Source organism: Rhinatrema bivittatum, chromosome 1 (assembly GCF_901001135.1).
Source record: "Rhinatrema bivittatum chromosome 1, aRhiBiv1.1, whole genome shotgun sequence".
Lineage (NCBI taxonomy): Eukaryota > Metazoa > Chordata > Amphibia > Gymnophiona > Rhinatrematidae > Rhinatrema > Rhinatrema bivittatum.
In genome coordinates, this window is record NC_042615.1 from 285,617,389 (window position 1) to 285,632,336 (window position 14,948).

The window sequence follows — 14,948 nt, forward strand, 5'->3', positions numbered from 1 at the left end:
TTGTACGATGTAAGCCAGCATGATGTTCCTATGAATGTCGGTAGATTAAAAAACCTTAAATAAATAAATAAATACATCTTCCCAGACTGTACAGTTCAATGTCCTTGTTGGATGCTGAGTCCAATTCCTCTTTTCCCCCTGCCGTTGAAGCAGTGAGCAATCATGGAGTTGCATCACAGTATGAAGGCTTATTTGTTAAGAATCCGCCACACAAGCAAATTACTCCCACGTGACGGCTTATTTGTTAAGGGTAATATCCGCCACACGAACAACTTACCCCCAAGCCTCTTACATCATTCCCCTCCCGCTTGCTTTTAGGGATCCACAGTGTTTATCCCATGCCCTTTTGAAATCTTGCACAGTTTTTGCCTTCACCACCTCCTCTGGCAAGGCATTCCAGGCATCTCCCCCGCGCTTCATTTCATGACCCCTAGTTCTACTGTATTCTTTCCAGCGGAAAAGTTTATTGTTGATCGTGCATCATTGTTGAGGACACCTTTTCTCAATCTGCCTAAAAAGGCATGTGCTGTGTAGCACTATGCGTCTTGCTGGTTGGACTGTGGCCCCGTCTCTGCCAGTCAATGTACCTGGGCAAATGGCTTTGAATACTGTCCTCTATACAAGTTGCATATTGGGTATTAATTTGAAATGGCTTGCTCTAACCCTTCACTTAAGTTGTTATGTTATAGTAATTGCCATCTTGTTCTTTTGTTTTTATACTTAACAGCCTGCATGTATATTACTGAAGATCTTATTGATTACAAAATGATGGAAAAAAGAATTGCTGATATCCTTCCTTTGCATATATTCATACTTGTCTATGAATTGCTACGTTAGAGGAATCACGTGTAATATATGATCACAACACAAATTAGGATCAATGCAAAATGACCTATTATGGTCAACAAGAAACCATACAGGATGTCCACACTGTCAGCAAGTGATGCTAAATGTAGCTGAGGATGCACTTCCACCCTGGGTTACAGAATTAGAATTTTTCTACTTTTTCTAGCATGTGGTTCTACAAAAAAACATGTGGGCGATGATTATGTCTTTGTAGAAGTTGAAAAAGTAAAAGCACTCCCATGCAACTACACCACTGGCATCTTTTTGTCAACATTTTATGCAGTGTCTGCATTTTACATGTCTCAAGGAAATACACGTGGGCAATTATGGGGCACTCAGATTTATAATGGTGCAACTGGTCAAATAGAAAGAGCACATAAAAACTTTGGGGATAATTTTCAAAGGGACTTCTGCATGTAAAACACCGTATTCCAAATGGAAATGTAGCCGGTCCCCTGTATGGGCAATGAGCTGCAATCAGATGTGCCTCGGGTCTGAGTCAAAGTCTAGATGAGGGGGAAGCTGTCTTCCCGGGCCTCTGGCACGGTCAGTCACAACTTCAATCAAAAGCTCACACTCTAGTTTGATGATCACCACCAGATGCAAGAGTGTCCAGTATAAGAGTAAGGAAGCCCAAAGCATCAAACTAGGTAAAAAGCAATACTCACACCAGTGTCTATCCATTCCACCAGTGCCCTGGGACAAGAAAGGAAAAGCCAAGCAAGAGTCCAAAGTGGTGTTCAAAATAATCTGTTACTGCAATTTAAATAAAAGGATCCAGGCCAAAATCACAAAAATAAAAAAATAGCATAAAAAGTTTTTCCCAATGAAAACAATGCTTTCCTTGTCCATTTTAGGTGGTTTTCTCATCACTCTCCCTTCTCTTGCGCCTTCCTCCATAGCAGATATACCCTCCTCGTGTAGGGCAGGATGACTAGAGTGTTGCTCCAGCATAGATTGGTCAAGATGGAAAAAGTATCCCTAAGCACACAACTTTAGGTAAATCCCAAAGTGGGTCAAAAACTATTAAACTGTAATCCAACTGCAAAAATCTTCAAGTCTCTTGAGTTCTTCTCTCAAAAGCCTCAATACTTCTCTTCACCCATGTTGTTCACTGATTGCCTGGGTAAAAAGATCTTTTGATACAACCCTTCGGGATACCAGGGAGATGCCCTTCCCTCCAGTCTGATCAATCCTCTTAAAAAAAAAACCAAAAAACAAAAAACTTCTCAAGAGCAATAATACTCCTTCAAGTCAATGGATCCCTTGGGATGAGGCCAAAACGCTCCAGAGCTCCTTCTCCAATCTCTTTTCACCCACTCTCAGTCGCCTTCCTACTGAATACTGAGCATTCTCATGGGGATATTTATATCCCACACAAGCCTTTCCCCAAAAGAGGAGAAATCCTAAATATCAAAAAACCCTCCCCTTGTCGCTCTCTATAAAATATTTGGGAGCCAATGTTAGTAACTGGTAAAGCCCCGTTACAGAAATATTCATGACTATAACAACTAAATGGACCATTCACTCCACACACGTCCCCAAGTAACATGATTTTATGCTCGACTTTCTAAAAAATGCATACAACTATGCTCGGGTGCAAAAAGAAATCTGAGCAGCAGTGTGCAAATGCTTGCAGAATGATGTCAATGTAGCAGTACAACCTGTGCACACTACGTTATACACGTGCACACCAACTCCACGTGCGGTTTCCTGGCTCTTGCAACGAGCAGCTAAAAGATCATTTTCCCTGTGTAACTCAGAGGGTTACTAAAGGATGTTAAAACCAGAAGGGGTCCCTAGCAGTCTTGCATCTGTCAGAAGATGAAGGGTGGTATAGTTCAAAAGCATTCCTAAAGGAACAGGAGAGTTATAGGATCCCAAGGGATCAGGTGACGGTAGGGATGTTTGTGTAGAGGAGAACTTGAAGTGCTGAGAGAGAGGGGAGCATCCTGTGAAGAGGAGATGGATTTCCAGAAAGGTACTGCTAGAAGGAAGAATGTTGTTGTCCACAAGCCAGGGAGAGTCTGACATGCTAAAAAGTGTGAGTGTGGTCATCACATCACTCTGGGCCATATTCAGGATCAGTGGGGCAGGCAGATACAAAAGATACCAAGGGAGCATGGGTTAACAGGGGAACTTACAGTCTTTCAAGGCCCTTAAGCCTTTTGGAGATATCTTCTGATACCTCCCAGTAAAAATAAAACACTGCCACACAGTCTGATATTGTTCAGAAATAAATCTTTTACTGGAAAAACTGAGGCAGATGAATAAATCAGTAGAGCAGACACTAGAGAATAGTGAAACCCATTCAGAAAAACACAAGACAGTACACAGTCCAAAGGTACAGTCATTGCACAATCTTCACATGCTAGGGGGTTTTTTTTTTTTTGTTTTTTTTAATTTCCTCCATTATCCACTACTTCTGATGTACTCTTCCTCCCCGGCCTCTCCCATTTTTGGTAGCTTCTTCCTGGTGTGCAGATCTCTATAGACTAGTAACGTGAACTGGAAACACTCCTGAACACTGACTGCTTCCAAGCAGCATCTCTGAAATGAGGGCTTCCACTCTGGCTATCTTTATTCTGATTCCAACTAGAGCTGCATATGTCGAGTAGCGCTATAGAAGTGTTAAGTTGTAGTGGTAGTAGTAAATAAACTCTGCAAACCCTTAAAACAAATCATCAGCGAAATGCAAGGAGTATGAGACTGCCACTCCTAAATAGCTCACTGGAGATGAGGACGTTGTGGTCTATTGTGTCAAAGGCTGCTGAGAGGTCCAAAAGTGTTAATATTGCCTACTGTCCATGGTCTAGACACAGCCATAGTTCATCCAGCAGGCTGAGCAGTATGGGCTTTGGTGCTGTGGCACGCCTGGAAGCTAGATTGGTAGGTGTCCAGAGCACTGGTGGTAAGTAGATAGAGAGGTGCAGTAGCACAGACTTCTCTATGATCTTGCTTAGGGAGAGAAGATTTGATACTGGGCAGTAGTTGTTTGGGTCTACGTTGGATGACATCAGAGTGGGTCTTATTGCTTTCTTTAGGTAGTTTAGGAGATGGGGGCCTCTGTTAGTGATAATCTTAATGTAAACCGATGTGATATCTAAGATCGAATGTCGGTATATAAAAATAATAAATAAATAAATAAAATACAATAAAATAATCTGAGACTAACAAAAACAGCAAAGTCAATGGAATCCAATGAGTGCACGGAATTCTGCATTTCCCCCTAGTTTTGTTTATTTCAATTGGCCCTCACTACAATATCTCTCCTCTTGTATTCGGAGGGGAGAGACGGCAATTTTCAAACTGTACATACTGGGACAAATTCTGCTGGTATTTTGCAGTAATTTTCCAAAGAGAAATTAAGCACCTACTGGGTTGCAACCCTGAGTTTGAAAACCACTACTATAAACAGGTCCTTTGTTTCCTGCGATCTCGGGGTAAATTCTGCACCAAAGATTTTTTAAAAATCAGTGCCATAAAATGCACATTTAACATTTAATACTCTTTCAAGTTATACAAATGAAAGTAGTTTTCCACCCTTTCTGGTATGTCTGGATATTATATTTTATTATTTGATGGTTCTTTCATTCTTTCTCCATTTCTTTTTTTTTTCTTTTTCTTCTCTCCTGTCATAAGAACATGCCTTACTGGGTCAGACCAAGGGTCCATCAAGCCCAGCATCCTGTCTCTAACCGTGGCCAATCCAGGCCATAAGAACCTGGCAAGTACCCAAAAACAATCTATTCCATGATACCGTTGCTAGTAATAGCAGTGGCTATTTTCTAAGTCAACTTAATTAATAGCAGGTAATGGACTTCTCCGCCAAGAACTTATCCAATCCTTTTATAAACACAGCTATACTAACTGCACTAACCACATCCTCTGGCAACAAATTCCAGAGTTTAATTGTGCGTTGACTGAAGAAAAACTTTCTCCAATTAGTTTTAAATGTGCCCCATGCTAACTTCATGGAGTGCCCCCTAGTCTTTCTATTATCCAAAATACTAAATAACCAATTCACATCTACCCCGTTCTAGACCTCTCATGATTTTAAACACCTCTATCATATCCCCCCTCAGCCGTCTCTTCTCCAAGCTGAAAAGTCTTAATCTCTTTAGACTTTCCTAATAGGGGAGCTATTCCATTCCCCTCCTATATGTGCCCTTTCTCTTGTCTGCCTCCACCCTTCTACCATTCTTCTTCCCCTTCCCTGCTCTATTTCCTCTCCCAGTCTCTCATCCCTCCTTTCTCCCAGTTCCATCCCCTGCCATTTCATCTCATGCAGTCTCCCATTCAAACTCAATCCTTCCTGCCTATTGCCCCTCCCTCTCCCACCTTCAACCCACCAGCCTTCTCCCAGCCTCATCCTGCCAACCTCTCACCCTTTTTGCATTTTCCCCTGCTTTTTCCCAGCCTCATCCCATCGAACTCTCATTCCTTTTGCCTTCTCCTCGCTAATCCCAGTGTTAGCCTGCCAATTTCTCACTCATTTTACCTCTCCTCCTGCCAGTGGCTTACCAAGGGGGTACAAGTTGGGGAGGTGGCAAGGCCCCTGGGCACCAGACTGTAGGGGGGGGGGACGGACACTGAATAGGAACTCTCCAGATTTGGCCTGGAGAATCCAGAATTCTAAAAGACTTGCCAAATCTCTGGGGCAATACTGGAAAACTCAGAGTCCTGCTGCAGAAGAAAGCCTAGAAGAAAATGTTACCTGGGCGTATAACCTAGAAGAGATCCATCAGGCCCCATGCACTAGAAGGAAGGAGGAGTATGCAGTCAGGCTTCCTGTGTAAGAAGGTGGAGCAGGGGGGCATCCTTAGTGCTATTTGGGTAGGGCCCGAACCCCTAGTCTCCTCCGGCAGCTGTTTGATCACAAAAGAGAGGCCCACTGGAGCTGCTGCAGACCCCAGCTTAAGGTGGCAGAAGAAGAGTCCTGGCTTGCAGGGCAGGAGAGGGATCATTTTGGTTTTTATCTGCCGTCACTCATTATGTTACTAATGTTACTATGGATGAGGGGGAGATAAGGGAAGGCAGGAGGAGGAGTGAGTTTGGAGAAGGGGATAAGAGAGGGGAGGGAAGGAAAGGAAAAAGAAGACGAGTCAAAGTGAGTGCGGGGAAGGGAAGGGGATGATAGAGATGGGAATGAAAGAACAGGAAGGGAGGAGGAGTCAGTAAGTGAGGGGAAGGAAGACTTAAGTTATTGTTTTTGAATACCTGTTTTATATGTTTTCTTGATGTTTGATTTTATGTTTTGATTGTTTTATTCAATTAAATTATGAATGTACGATTGTCAACTGCCTAGGAATGTTGATAAACACGCAGCCTATAAATATGAAATGAAGGAGGAGGAGGAGTGAGTGAGGGGAAGAGAAAGGGGTGAGCTGGGAGGGAAGGAACGGGAAAATGTAGAAGTGAGTAAGAAGAAAGGCAAGTGGGTGAGTGAGAAGGAATGAGCAGCAGCAGCAGCGTTGGCCCATGTGCCCAGATAACAGGTGCAGGAGCAGCACTGATCCATGCCCCGAAAGGAAAGAAGAGTAATCCCTTCGGCTGCGTGGGCTGAAAGTGGAGGTTGCCACAACTTATGCACTCCAGAGGGGGAAAGGAGTGAGTCTGTGTGTGAACCTGTGAGAGCATGTATGTACAAGTGAATAACCATGTGTGTGTGTGTGTGTGTGTGTATGAGAAGAGAGGGCAAAGTTTTTGTGCTCTCCTCCTCCCCCAGCTAATCTACGACAATCTCAGGGTGACTAGAAATTTAAAATTCCCAGGTATGGAAGATGGGGTACTTTTAATCCTTATTAATTTTAATTATTGGTATTATTTGAAATGTCTGATCTTTTAAAATATTTTATTGATTTTTGTAACTGTTTTAAAAATGTTTATATGTTTATTGAATGTTCTATTTGACAGCTATTTTGAAATATTTTTTTCTTAGTATCTTTTTACTATTATGATTGATGCTTTATATTCCTTAATTTTTTCATTTGATGTTTTATGAGGCAATGAGGCATGGTGATGTTTATGCTTTTCCATTGTTGCACTGCATACAGAATCTGGCTTGTTGCAGTTTCCATTTAAGTTTTTGTCTGCATGCTATATTTCTTATTTATGGTTTCTTTATTCTATATTTGGGGAGGATCTGTGTACTGCATGCGTATGACTGAGGTGAGGTACTCTGCTGGTGTGTAGTTTCTGTGTAGGGATCTATAGCAGTTTGGTTTGTTCTGTTTTTCTAATAGGAGATATATGGGTGTTTGAGGGCCTGGTGTAATATTTGTAGGTTGCCTTTTCATAGGTAGGGTTGTCAGTTTATGAGTGTTGATAGTGATGTTTTGGTATTGGAGCTTTACTACTTGGCAATTGTAATTGTTTATTCATGGCTTTCTAAGGACCAAGCATACACCCAATGCACATTACAATAAGCTTAATGCCATAGGGGTTCAAATGTCTTTTTTGCTTTTTTGCAGGGTTTTCTGGTTGGCACCACAACAGTGCATGTAAATATAATACAAATGTTATTTTAAATGATATTTTTACCTCCAAAAACTGTAGTCTGAATGTCTTTTTTCCTGCAAAATCTGTTATAAATGCATCATTTTTAATTGTGTGTGAAGAGGGCCATTGGGAGGAGGGCACAAGGCTGTAAGGTTTGCCTAAGACATCTAATACCCTTGCACCAGCCCTAATCTGGAGCCACGTGCAGACAGTGCTCATGGAGAGAGCGAGGAGACCAAATCAGTGGTGATCATTATTTCATTGGCTGTGCCATGGTATAATCCTTATTAGAATAATAAGGGAAGCCTTGCTGGGAGGAGACGCCACACCTGGAAGCGTACGAGCGAGAAGGACTGAGACTTGGTAGAGCAATACGATCTGACTTCCGCCCCATTGACGTCATCAGGAGCCGCCAGCTGCATCTATTTAAACCTCAGTGCAGCGACAGGTTAGTGGAAGCCTTGCTGGGAGGAGACGTCACAACTGGAGGCATACAGGCGAGAGGGACTGAGTCTCGGTGGAGCAATACGATCTGACTTCCGCCCCATTGATGTCATCAGGAGCCTCCAGCTGCACCTATTTAAACCTCAGTGCAGCGGCGTGCAGCCACTGGCGCACTGCTAAAGCCGCGCACCAAAGGGGTGCGGCCTTGGGGGAGAATTTTTTAGAAGTTTCTTTCCATCATAGTTTGATGGGAAAGAAGAGGAAAGCAAGAATTGTGGCTTCCATGCCTGCAGCAAGAGATGTGAAAGGCCCGATGGATGTTCATCTCGTCTGAAGGGTGAGTCAAACCATGAGAGAGGTTATCCCAGATATTTCATTCTCGTCGGGGGCCTCTACTAGTCCCAGCCCAAACCAATCATCCGATTCTACCTCTGGAATTAATGGGACTAGTGCATTGATAACTAACCCCAATTTAATGGATTTAACAACTCCTTTAACAATTAATGATAGAGGGATTGTACAACCGGAACAGGCTGAAGCTAATCTTCTAGTAGCTGAGAGTAATATACTATCATGTGTAAGACCTACACTATTGGAAACAGGTACTGAAATAGCCGAGCCTGATAATATCACTCTGGTGGATGTATGGAGAGCTGTTACGAAAATGGAGAAGGTGTTATCACAATCCATGTCCCAATCCACAAATTTTGCTGGAGAGACTAGGAAAACCCTTGAAGATTATGGCAAGCAAATTACATAATTATGGCAAGCAAATTACAAATGAAGAGGATGCACCTGATGCATCCTCTTCATTGCAAATTAAGAGGATGCATCAGGTGCATCCTCTTCATTGCAAATTACTGCTCTTCAAACAACGGGAACTATCTTTATTAAGGATACCTTAATTATTTATAAGCAGCTTCAAGGGTTAGAAAATATCGTAAGAAGTAAAAATCTATGATTTTTGAATTTCCCATATGTAAAAGAAATTGTGTATTTCTAACGATTTGTTAATTTCCAAAATGTATTATATATCTAATATGAAGAGAGATGTGTTAGCACCCGAGGGTGAAATGGATGTTCTATTAGCAGACAGCCCAAATTTAACATCTTTTTCAGAGGCATCAGTGGATGACATACAAACAAGAGCCACCTTGATAGTGGCTTTTAGTTTAGAACAGAAGAAAAATCTAGTTCTTCAAAAATATTTTAAAAATGGAGAGTTTTGTTTTTGTGGCCAGAAAGTCCAGGTTTTTCCAGACGTCTCAAGGAACACGCAATTAAGGCGGAAGCAGTTTCTATCTATGAGACAGAGAGTTATATCCCTAGGGGCCACTTTTTTTCTCAAATTCCCTTGAAAATGTTTGATTACCTTTCAAAAGAATAAGTTTGTATTTTTAGATCCTGCCCACCTAGAATTATTTCTTACTGATAAAGGTGGATGACAGAATAGTAACAGATTAAATTGGAGAAGGTTACTGGTAGAAAATAAAAAATTAATCTCCCTTTAGTTCATACTGGATCGAATTTTGCTCTAAAAATATTTCTGATTAGGCTTCACATTAATGTGGACTTTAAAATTGGAATTACATTCTTTCTATTTTGCTTTTTGACAAATGTATGTTTACTTGATGAAGACTTGATATGTACTCCAAAAGTTTACTTATTTTTCTTTTTCCATTGTAAAAGTGAATTAAGAAATTAATAAAATATAAATTATAAAAAAAAAGAATAATAATATATAGAATAAAACTGAGCATTCCTTGTTTTAAAAATAAAAATAAAAAAAATTCACTGCTTCTGTTTTCAGCGGCAGACCTGTACTGAAAACTTGTCAGAGCACTTTTAAGTGATTTATTGGTACAAAGTTATTGTGAAGTATCTAGCTCTGCCTAGCAGTGACCAGTCTAACAGTGGTCCCTGTACGCTCCCTCAGAGAAGTTGAACGCAGTAGGTTTCCTTTCTCGCTTATTTCAAGGGGATCCCTCCCCATCGCCTTTTCTCCCGTCCTCCCTCCTAACCTCTGGGGCACCAGCAGCTGAGCAGAATTTGTCATAGTTTGTTAACCAGCTGGAGGCTGGAAGTTTTTGTATGTGAACCCCTATAGGGTGACCAACCAGGGACTTTTAAGGTGAAGTCAGCCTTCAGCCTTCACCCTAGTAGCACAAGGAATCGCCATCTCAGTGAGCACAGGGAAGCTTTTGCTCCCACAGGCTGTTCACGACAACCTATCAGTCAATTTCTTTTCAGGGGTTTCTACTAGTGTGAACTCTTGTGGCTTTATTTCTACAAGAAGGATGTGAACGGGGAAGGCACTGGAGACCCTCGGTACACCTTTGCCCCCTGGATAACCTCTTCATCATCATTATTTTTTATGACATGCTTTCCAACCAAGGAGTTCAAAGCTGGATACATATAGTATTGTATACAAATTATAGTGAAATGCTTGTAGGGTAGTTGACAGCAGTTAAATAGCCCTTACTGGAGCAAGCATATCACATAAATAGGGCAGTAGAGAAATATATATATATATTATGGACTAAAATCTTTGGGCTGGTTTGTGTCTTAATTAGGACACTGTACAGAAACAGTGCATAGCTCATATACCAAAGTACAGTCTGTGGTAGGAATGGTGCTGTTAGTTGGGTAGAGAGACTCTGAAGAGGTTTATGACTCTAGTTGGGACTGAAAGTTGTTTCAAGCAGCCATGTTTTCACCCTTTTCCTGAAGACTGTGAGATCTGGGGCAAGACTGATTTGTAAAGATAGGGAGCTCCACAGGACCTACAAATGCTTTTTTCCTGGTGTTACTGAGGTCCATGATTTTTGGGAATGGTTTTTCCAGTTGTCCTTGGGTTTGAGAGCACAGAGCATGGGCAGGAGAGTAGGGAGTAAGATTTCATAAGGTAAGTCATGCCAAGCTAGAGGGCTTTATAGGCCAGGGTTAATAATTTGAATTTAGTACATTAGAGGATTGGGAGCTCATGAAGGGTTTTCAGAATAGGGGTTATGTATTTTAATTTCTTTGGCCTTTGCTATAATCTAATAACCTCTCACACCTCCAACATGTCTCCTCCTCCAGCTATCCCTGCTCCTTTTCCTCATTCTCCGCCCCATCTCCCAACTCCAGGTGCTATCCCCCATCCTCTAGCATCCCTAGTTAACTCCTTCCCCCACATCCTCTCCTCTCCCTCGCCTTCTCTTCTCCTCTATCCTGTCTCCCCCTCCCCCATATCTCTCCATTCTCTCTCCTTTCCTTCTCTACTCCCGAAACCAGGCCTCTTCCCCTGGCTGATTTTTTTCTCTTGTCCCTGGATCCTCACCCACCCCACCACTGCCTGCCCCCCTAGTGCTGATCTACTCTGCCAGCACCCTTCCCTTTGCCGATCATCTCCCCCCTGGCAATCATGAGGAGGAGGAAGAGGAAAGAGATGTTTTCATGTCTCTTCTTGCCACCCATGCCAAACCTTGAACTGTGGAGGAGATGATAGTGTTTAGCCTGGATGGCAAAAGGAGGCAGACAAGGCATGAATCAACCCTCTCTCCTCCTGCTGCTGCTGACACGGGGGATAGGAATGGCATGGAATGGCAGGATAGTGAATGGCCCAAACTGTCAGAGGATCTTTGGGTGGGGTAAAGAGGAAGGCTCTGTGCCTGCCCCTGCCTGCCGACTGACTCCCAGTCCTGTTACTTGGCTCCTTCCTTCTCGGCCACTTTTCCGTGATTCCATGAGGAATTGCCCAGTCTTGTGACATCAGGGAAAAGCGGTGGCTGCGACTATAAACAATGCAGATGGCACCAAGAGATCGCCTCCTCATCTTCTAAGTCCAACTTATTTTTGGCTTCTGGATTAGCTCTGATAGGGTGAACAAAGATAAACAGAAAAAATAAAAAAGGAAATAAACTGCAGCAGAGAGAAACATGTCCCTAATCTTGCTTAAGAGACAGATTTGTAGCATTCATGTCACTTCCTTCCGCAGTTTGCACAAAACACTAAAACCAAGCTACTGTCCATGAAACATCCTCATGGCTCTGTACAGATCAGGGAAACTAACTTCCAAGAAGGAAACCAGAATCGGAGGACGAGGGACACAGCCTTTTTATTAAAAAATGCAGCTGGGTCGTACGCTGGACTTGTTCTGTTTAAGAACTTGATATAATTATGAGGACAGTTTGCACAGAAGGAGGGTAAATGATTGCATGATATGGAGCGCTTTAACTTGTGCTGATCACTAACGGTATGATTAAAAAAAAAGCTCCTGTTTTTTTTTTTTTTTTTACTGTAGATTAAATAAAAAGATTATGCCCATTACCCTCTCATTCATTTTCCTTGATGGAAGTTATATTTGTGACATCCCCTGTTAGTTTTGTATTTGACTTTGAGAAAAGCGTTTGGTTCCTTTTCTACGGTTTTTATTTACCGTATTTATTTATTTTGAAAGACCAGGGGAAAACGATGCACCCTGTAGCTTCCAATCAGAAGATGAATCCTAACGATCCTTCCCAAAAAATCATACAGCATAGAGAGATAGAACATTTTCACAAACCCGTGGCCGAAGCTCAGGGCCAAGAACTCGGACATACAGAGTAACTGGCGAGGAGGAGCGAGCAGAGGGATGCAGGATATTGCTCCACACAGCAACAAAACAGGAATGTGGTGGATCATGAAAAAAAGAGAGGAGAGGATAAAGGAAGCAGCTGGATGGTTCCTGGCAAGTGGAGGTTGCTACCGTCACATATATGCACACCATGAAAAGCCCCGACAAAACTGGCCAGGAGGCCGATTTCATTATTGGCTTTCAAAGCACAATTAGATTTTTTTTACCCAAAGCAATAGAAATACACTGATTCCCATCCTGGACCTCATCACAGCTCTGCTGGGGCACCTCAGTGCCCATATGCCTGCATCCTAGTCCTCTGCTTACCAAATTTCAATCATCTGCTTTTCCTCACGCAGAGACAAGTAATTACCCGGACCGGCTGATGTCATCGGGTGCGTGCCTGTGTGTCACTGAACCAGAGTATTCTCTCAAGGCTAGGGCCACGGCCCTCTCGATGCCGGCATGTGGCATGCTCTCCAGGTGGAACTTAACGGTACCGTACTCAGACGTGAGCCACGCATAGTACAGGGAAGACTCAGAGAGAAGAGGTGCAAGCCGTGATGTGCTACCAGCTTCTTACCAAAAGGGCTCTCGGCAGTCAGCGAGACTCTTCATTCCCATAAGATAATTTAAGATTAGGGACTTCCAGGAGACCACTGGAAGAAAAGAAGAAAAACCCCAAACCCAAAGAAGACAGAAATTGGGTGAGAAATCCTCCTGTGTTCCCCCCCCCCCCACCCCCAATAACCTACGAAACATGAAATAAGGAACTGGTCAGAGAGATATGGCCTGTTCTTTTTCACAGCAAACGAGTGGGCTGGAAAACAGCTGTCTGTATGCAGGTAGGACAAGTAGCACTCTTGTCTATGAATCCTGACTTAACACCACCGGCACATTTACCGTAATGCCAGCACAAGTACGAGTCACGCCCTTACCGGGAAGGCGATTTCGCAGAGCTTGTCGATCCACTCAGCGCTGGCCTGCTTCTCCGTGGCAAATAAGTAGTTCTTCTCGCTAGTCTCGATACAGAAAGCCAGCATGTTTTCCTTGGGGCAGCTCTCCGTCAGTGCCGGCACGATGCTAATGCAGTCTGCCAGGCGCAGGATCTTTTTATCCAGCCGCCTGGTGCTCAGCTTCTCCAGCGGAGTGCCAGAGTCTTTGCTGTCGAAGAATTCCAGACGGGCCACTCCAAACTGACTAGCTGGGTACAGGACGATCCAGTTCTTCTTCCATTTCTGGAATCCAAAAAGAGAGAGAAGGCGCATTAGTACAGAAATGCTAGGTGAGAACAGGGTGGGGGCATTCGTCGAAGGAGACAGAGGCCTGAAGTGAATGGACTTTATTTATTTTGTAAGTCTGATCATAAAAATAAAAATAATATTCTAAGGAACTCATTCTCCAAACAACCAGATTGCTTTGGCATTCATATGCAGATCCTATTTACAGTACATGCACAACGATAAAAGAGCAGCACGATAAGGCATGAAGGCAGCCGGGACTGCGGAGCCTGTGCGCAGCGAGAAGCCTTGGGCCCGGGTGAGCGCCACGTGAAACTAAGCACAGCGCTGCCGGCATGTTTTCCAGGAACCTAATGCGCTTCTCAGCGGCTACCGCAGAAAACTCTGGCAAAGCTCCTTCGCCCATGCCTGCACCCACCCCCCCTCTTATTCCATCCTCCAGTTCTGCCGTCCTGTAACTCCCTCCTCTTCCTCCTGCTTGTTACTGTTTAAGCTCTTTTCAGTACATTTACCCCTGGTCTATTACAATTTGGAAATGGTGACTAAATTATAGCTCAGCAAAAAAAAAAAAAAAAGCAGCCAGGAGATTAGTAAATTTGAAAAAAAACCAACAAAAAACAGAAGAACAAGAGAAAAAAAGTGAGAGAGAAAGAGTGAGAAACTGCAGTAAGAGAGAACAATTCATGTTTTAGCCTACATCTGAGAACAGGCCAAGAAAGTGAAGTGTGGATGGCCAATGGAAGAATGTTTCAGGAACGAGGTGGAGCAAGAGAGAAGTTATGACAACGCAAAACACGTGTCGATAGTTATGAGAAGAAAACATACCGGCCCTTGCTGATTTCCTGTGTTGGCACAGCACCAGACCTCCCTAGGCCATTAGACAGAGCGGGGGAAAATAAAACTCTCCCGAGGAATCAGACTGTCAATCGCAGGAGCAGGAGAGGGAGCAGGATGGACATCAAGAGGAGGAGGAGGAGGAGGAGAGTGAAAGAGACGGTGTGCAGCCTTTTACCGGCGCCAAAGTGAGAACTGTTGAATAAGAAAGGTTGAGAGAGGGATGGAGGAGGAGGGAGATGGACGAAATAAAAAGAAATTAGAGCTGAGAATAGAAAGACAGAGGGGAAAAAAAAATCAAACACAATTTTAGTGTACATGGGAAGATCTGTACTTTGTAGCCTATTCACTAAATTATTATGATGTACAGCATACACGTGGTAAAAGACCCATAGTAAATAAAAGACAGGCCTCTTAGTGTGTACACAAGGTGTATGTTAAAATCCCTCCATGGTAACTGGCCCAATGTGTAAGGGCTGGTTAGT

General features: G+C 43.1%; 1 protein-coding gene across 1 annotated transcript in view; it reads right to left on the bottom strand.

Moving 5' to 3' along the window:
- The window catches only part of DOK1 (docking protein 1), a 169,006-nt gene that overhangs the window by 79,407 nt on the left and 74,651 nt on the right, over nt 1-14,948 (bottom strand). The window contains exon 2 of the mRNA XM_029596004.1: nt 13,327-13,626. Within this exon, the coding sequence (XP_029451864.1) occupies nt 13,327-13,626 (300 nt within the window). The remainder of the gene's footprint in view (nt 1-13,326; nt 13,627-14,948) is intronic.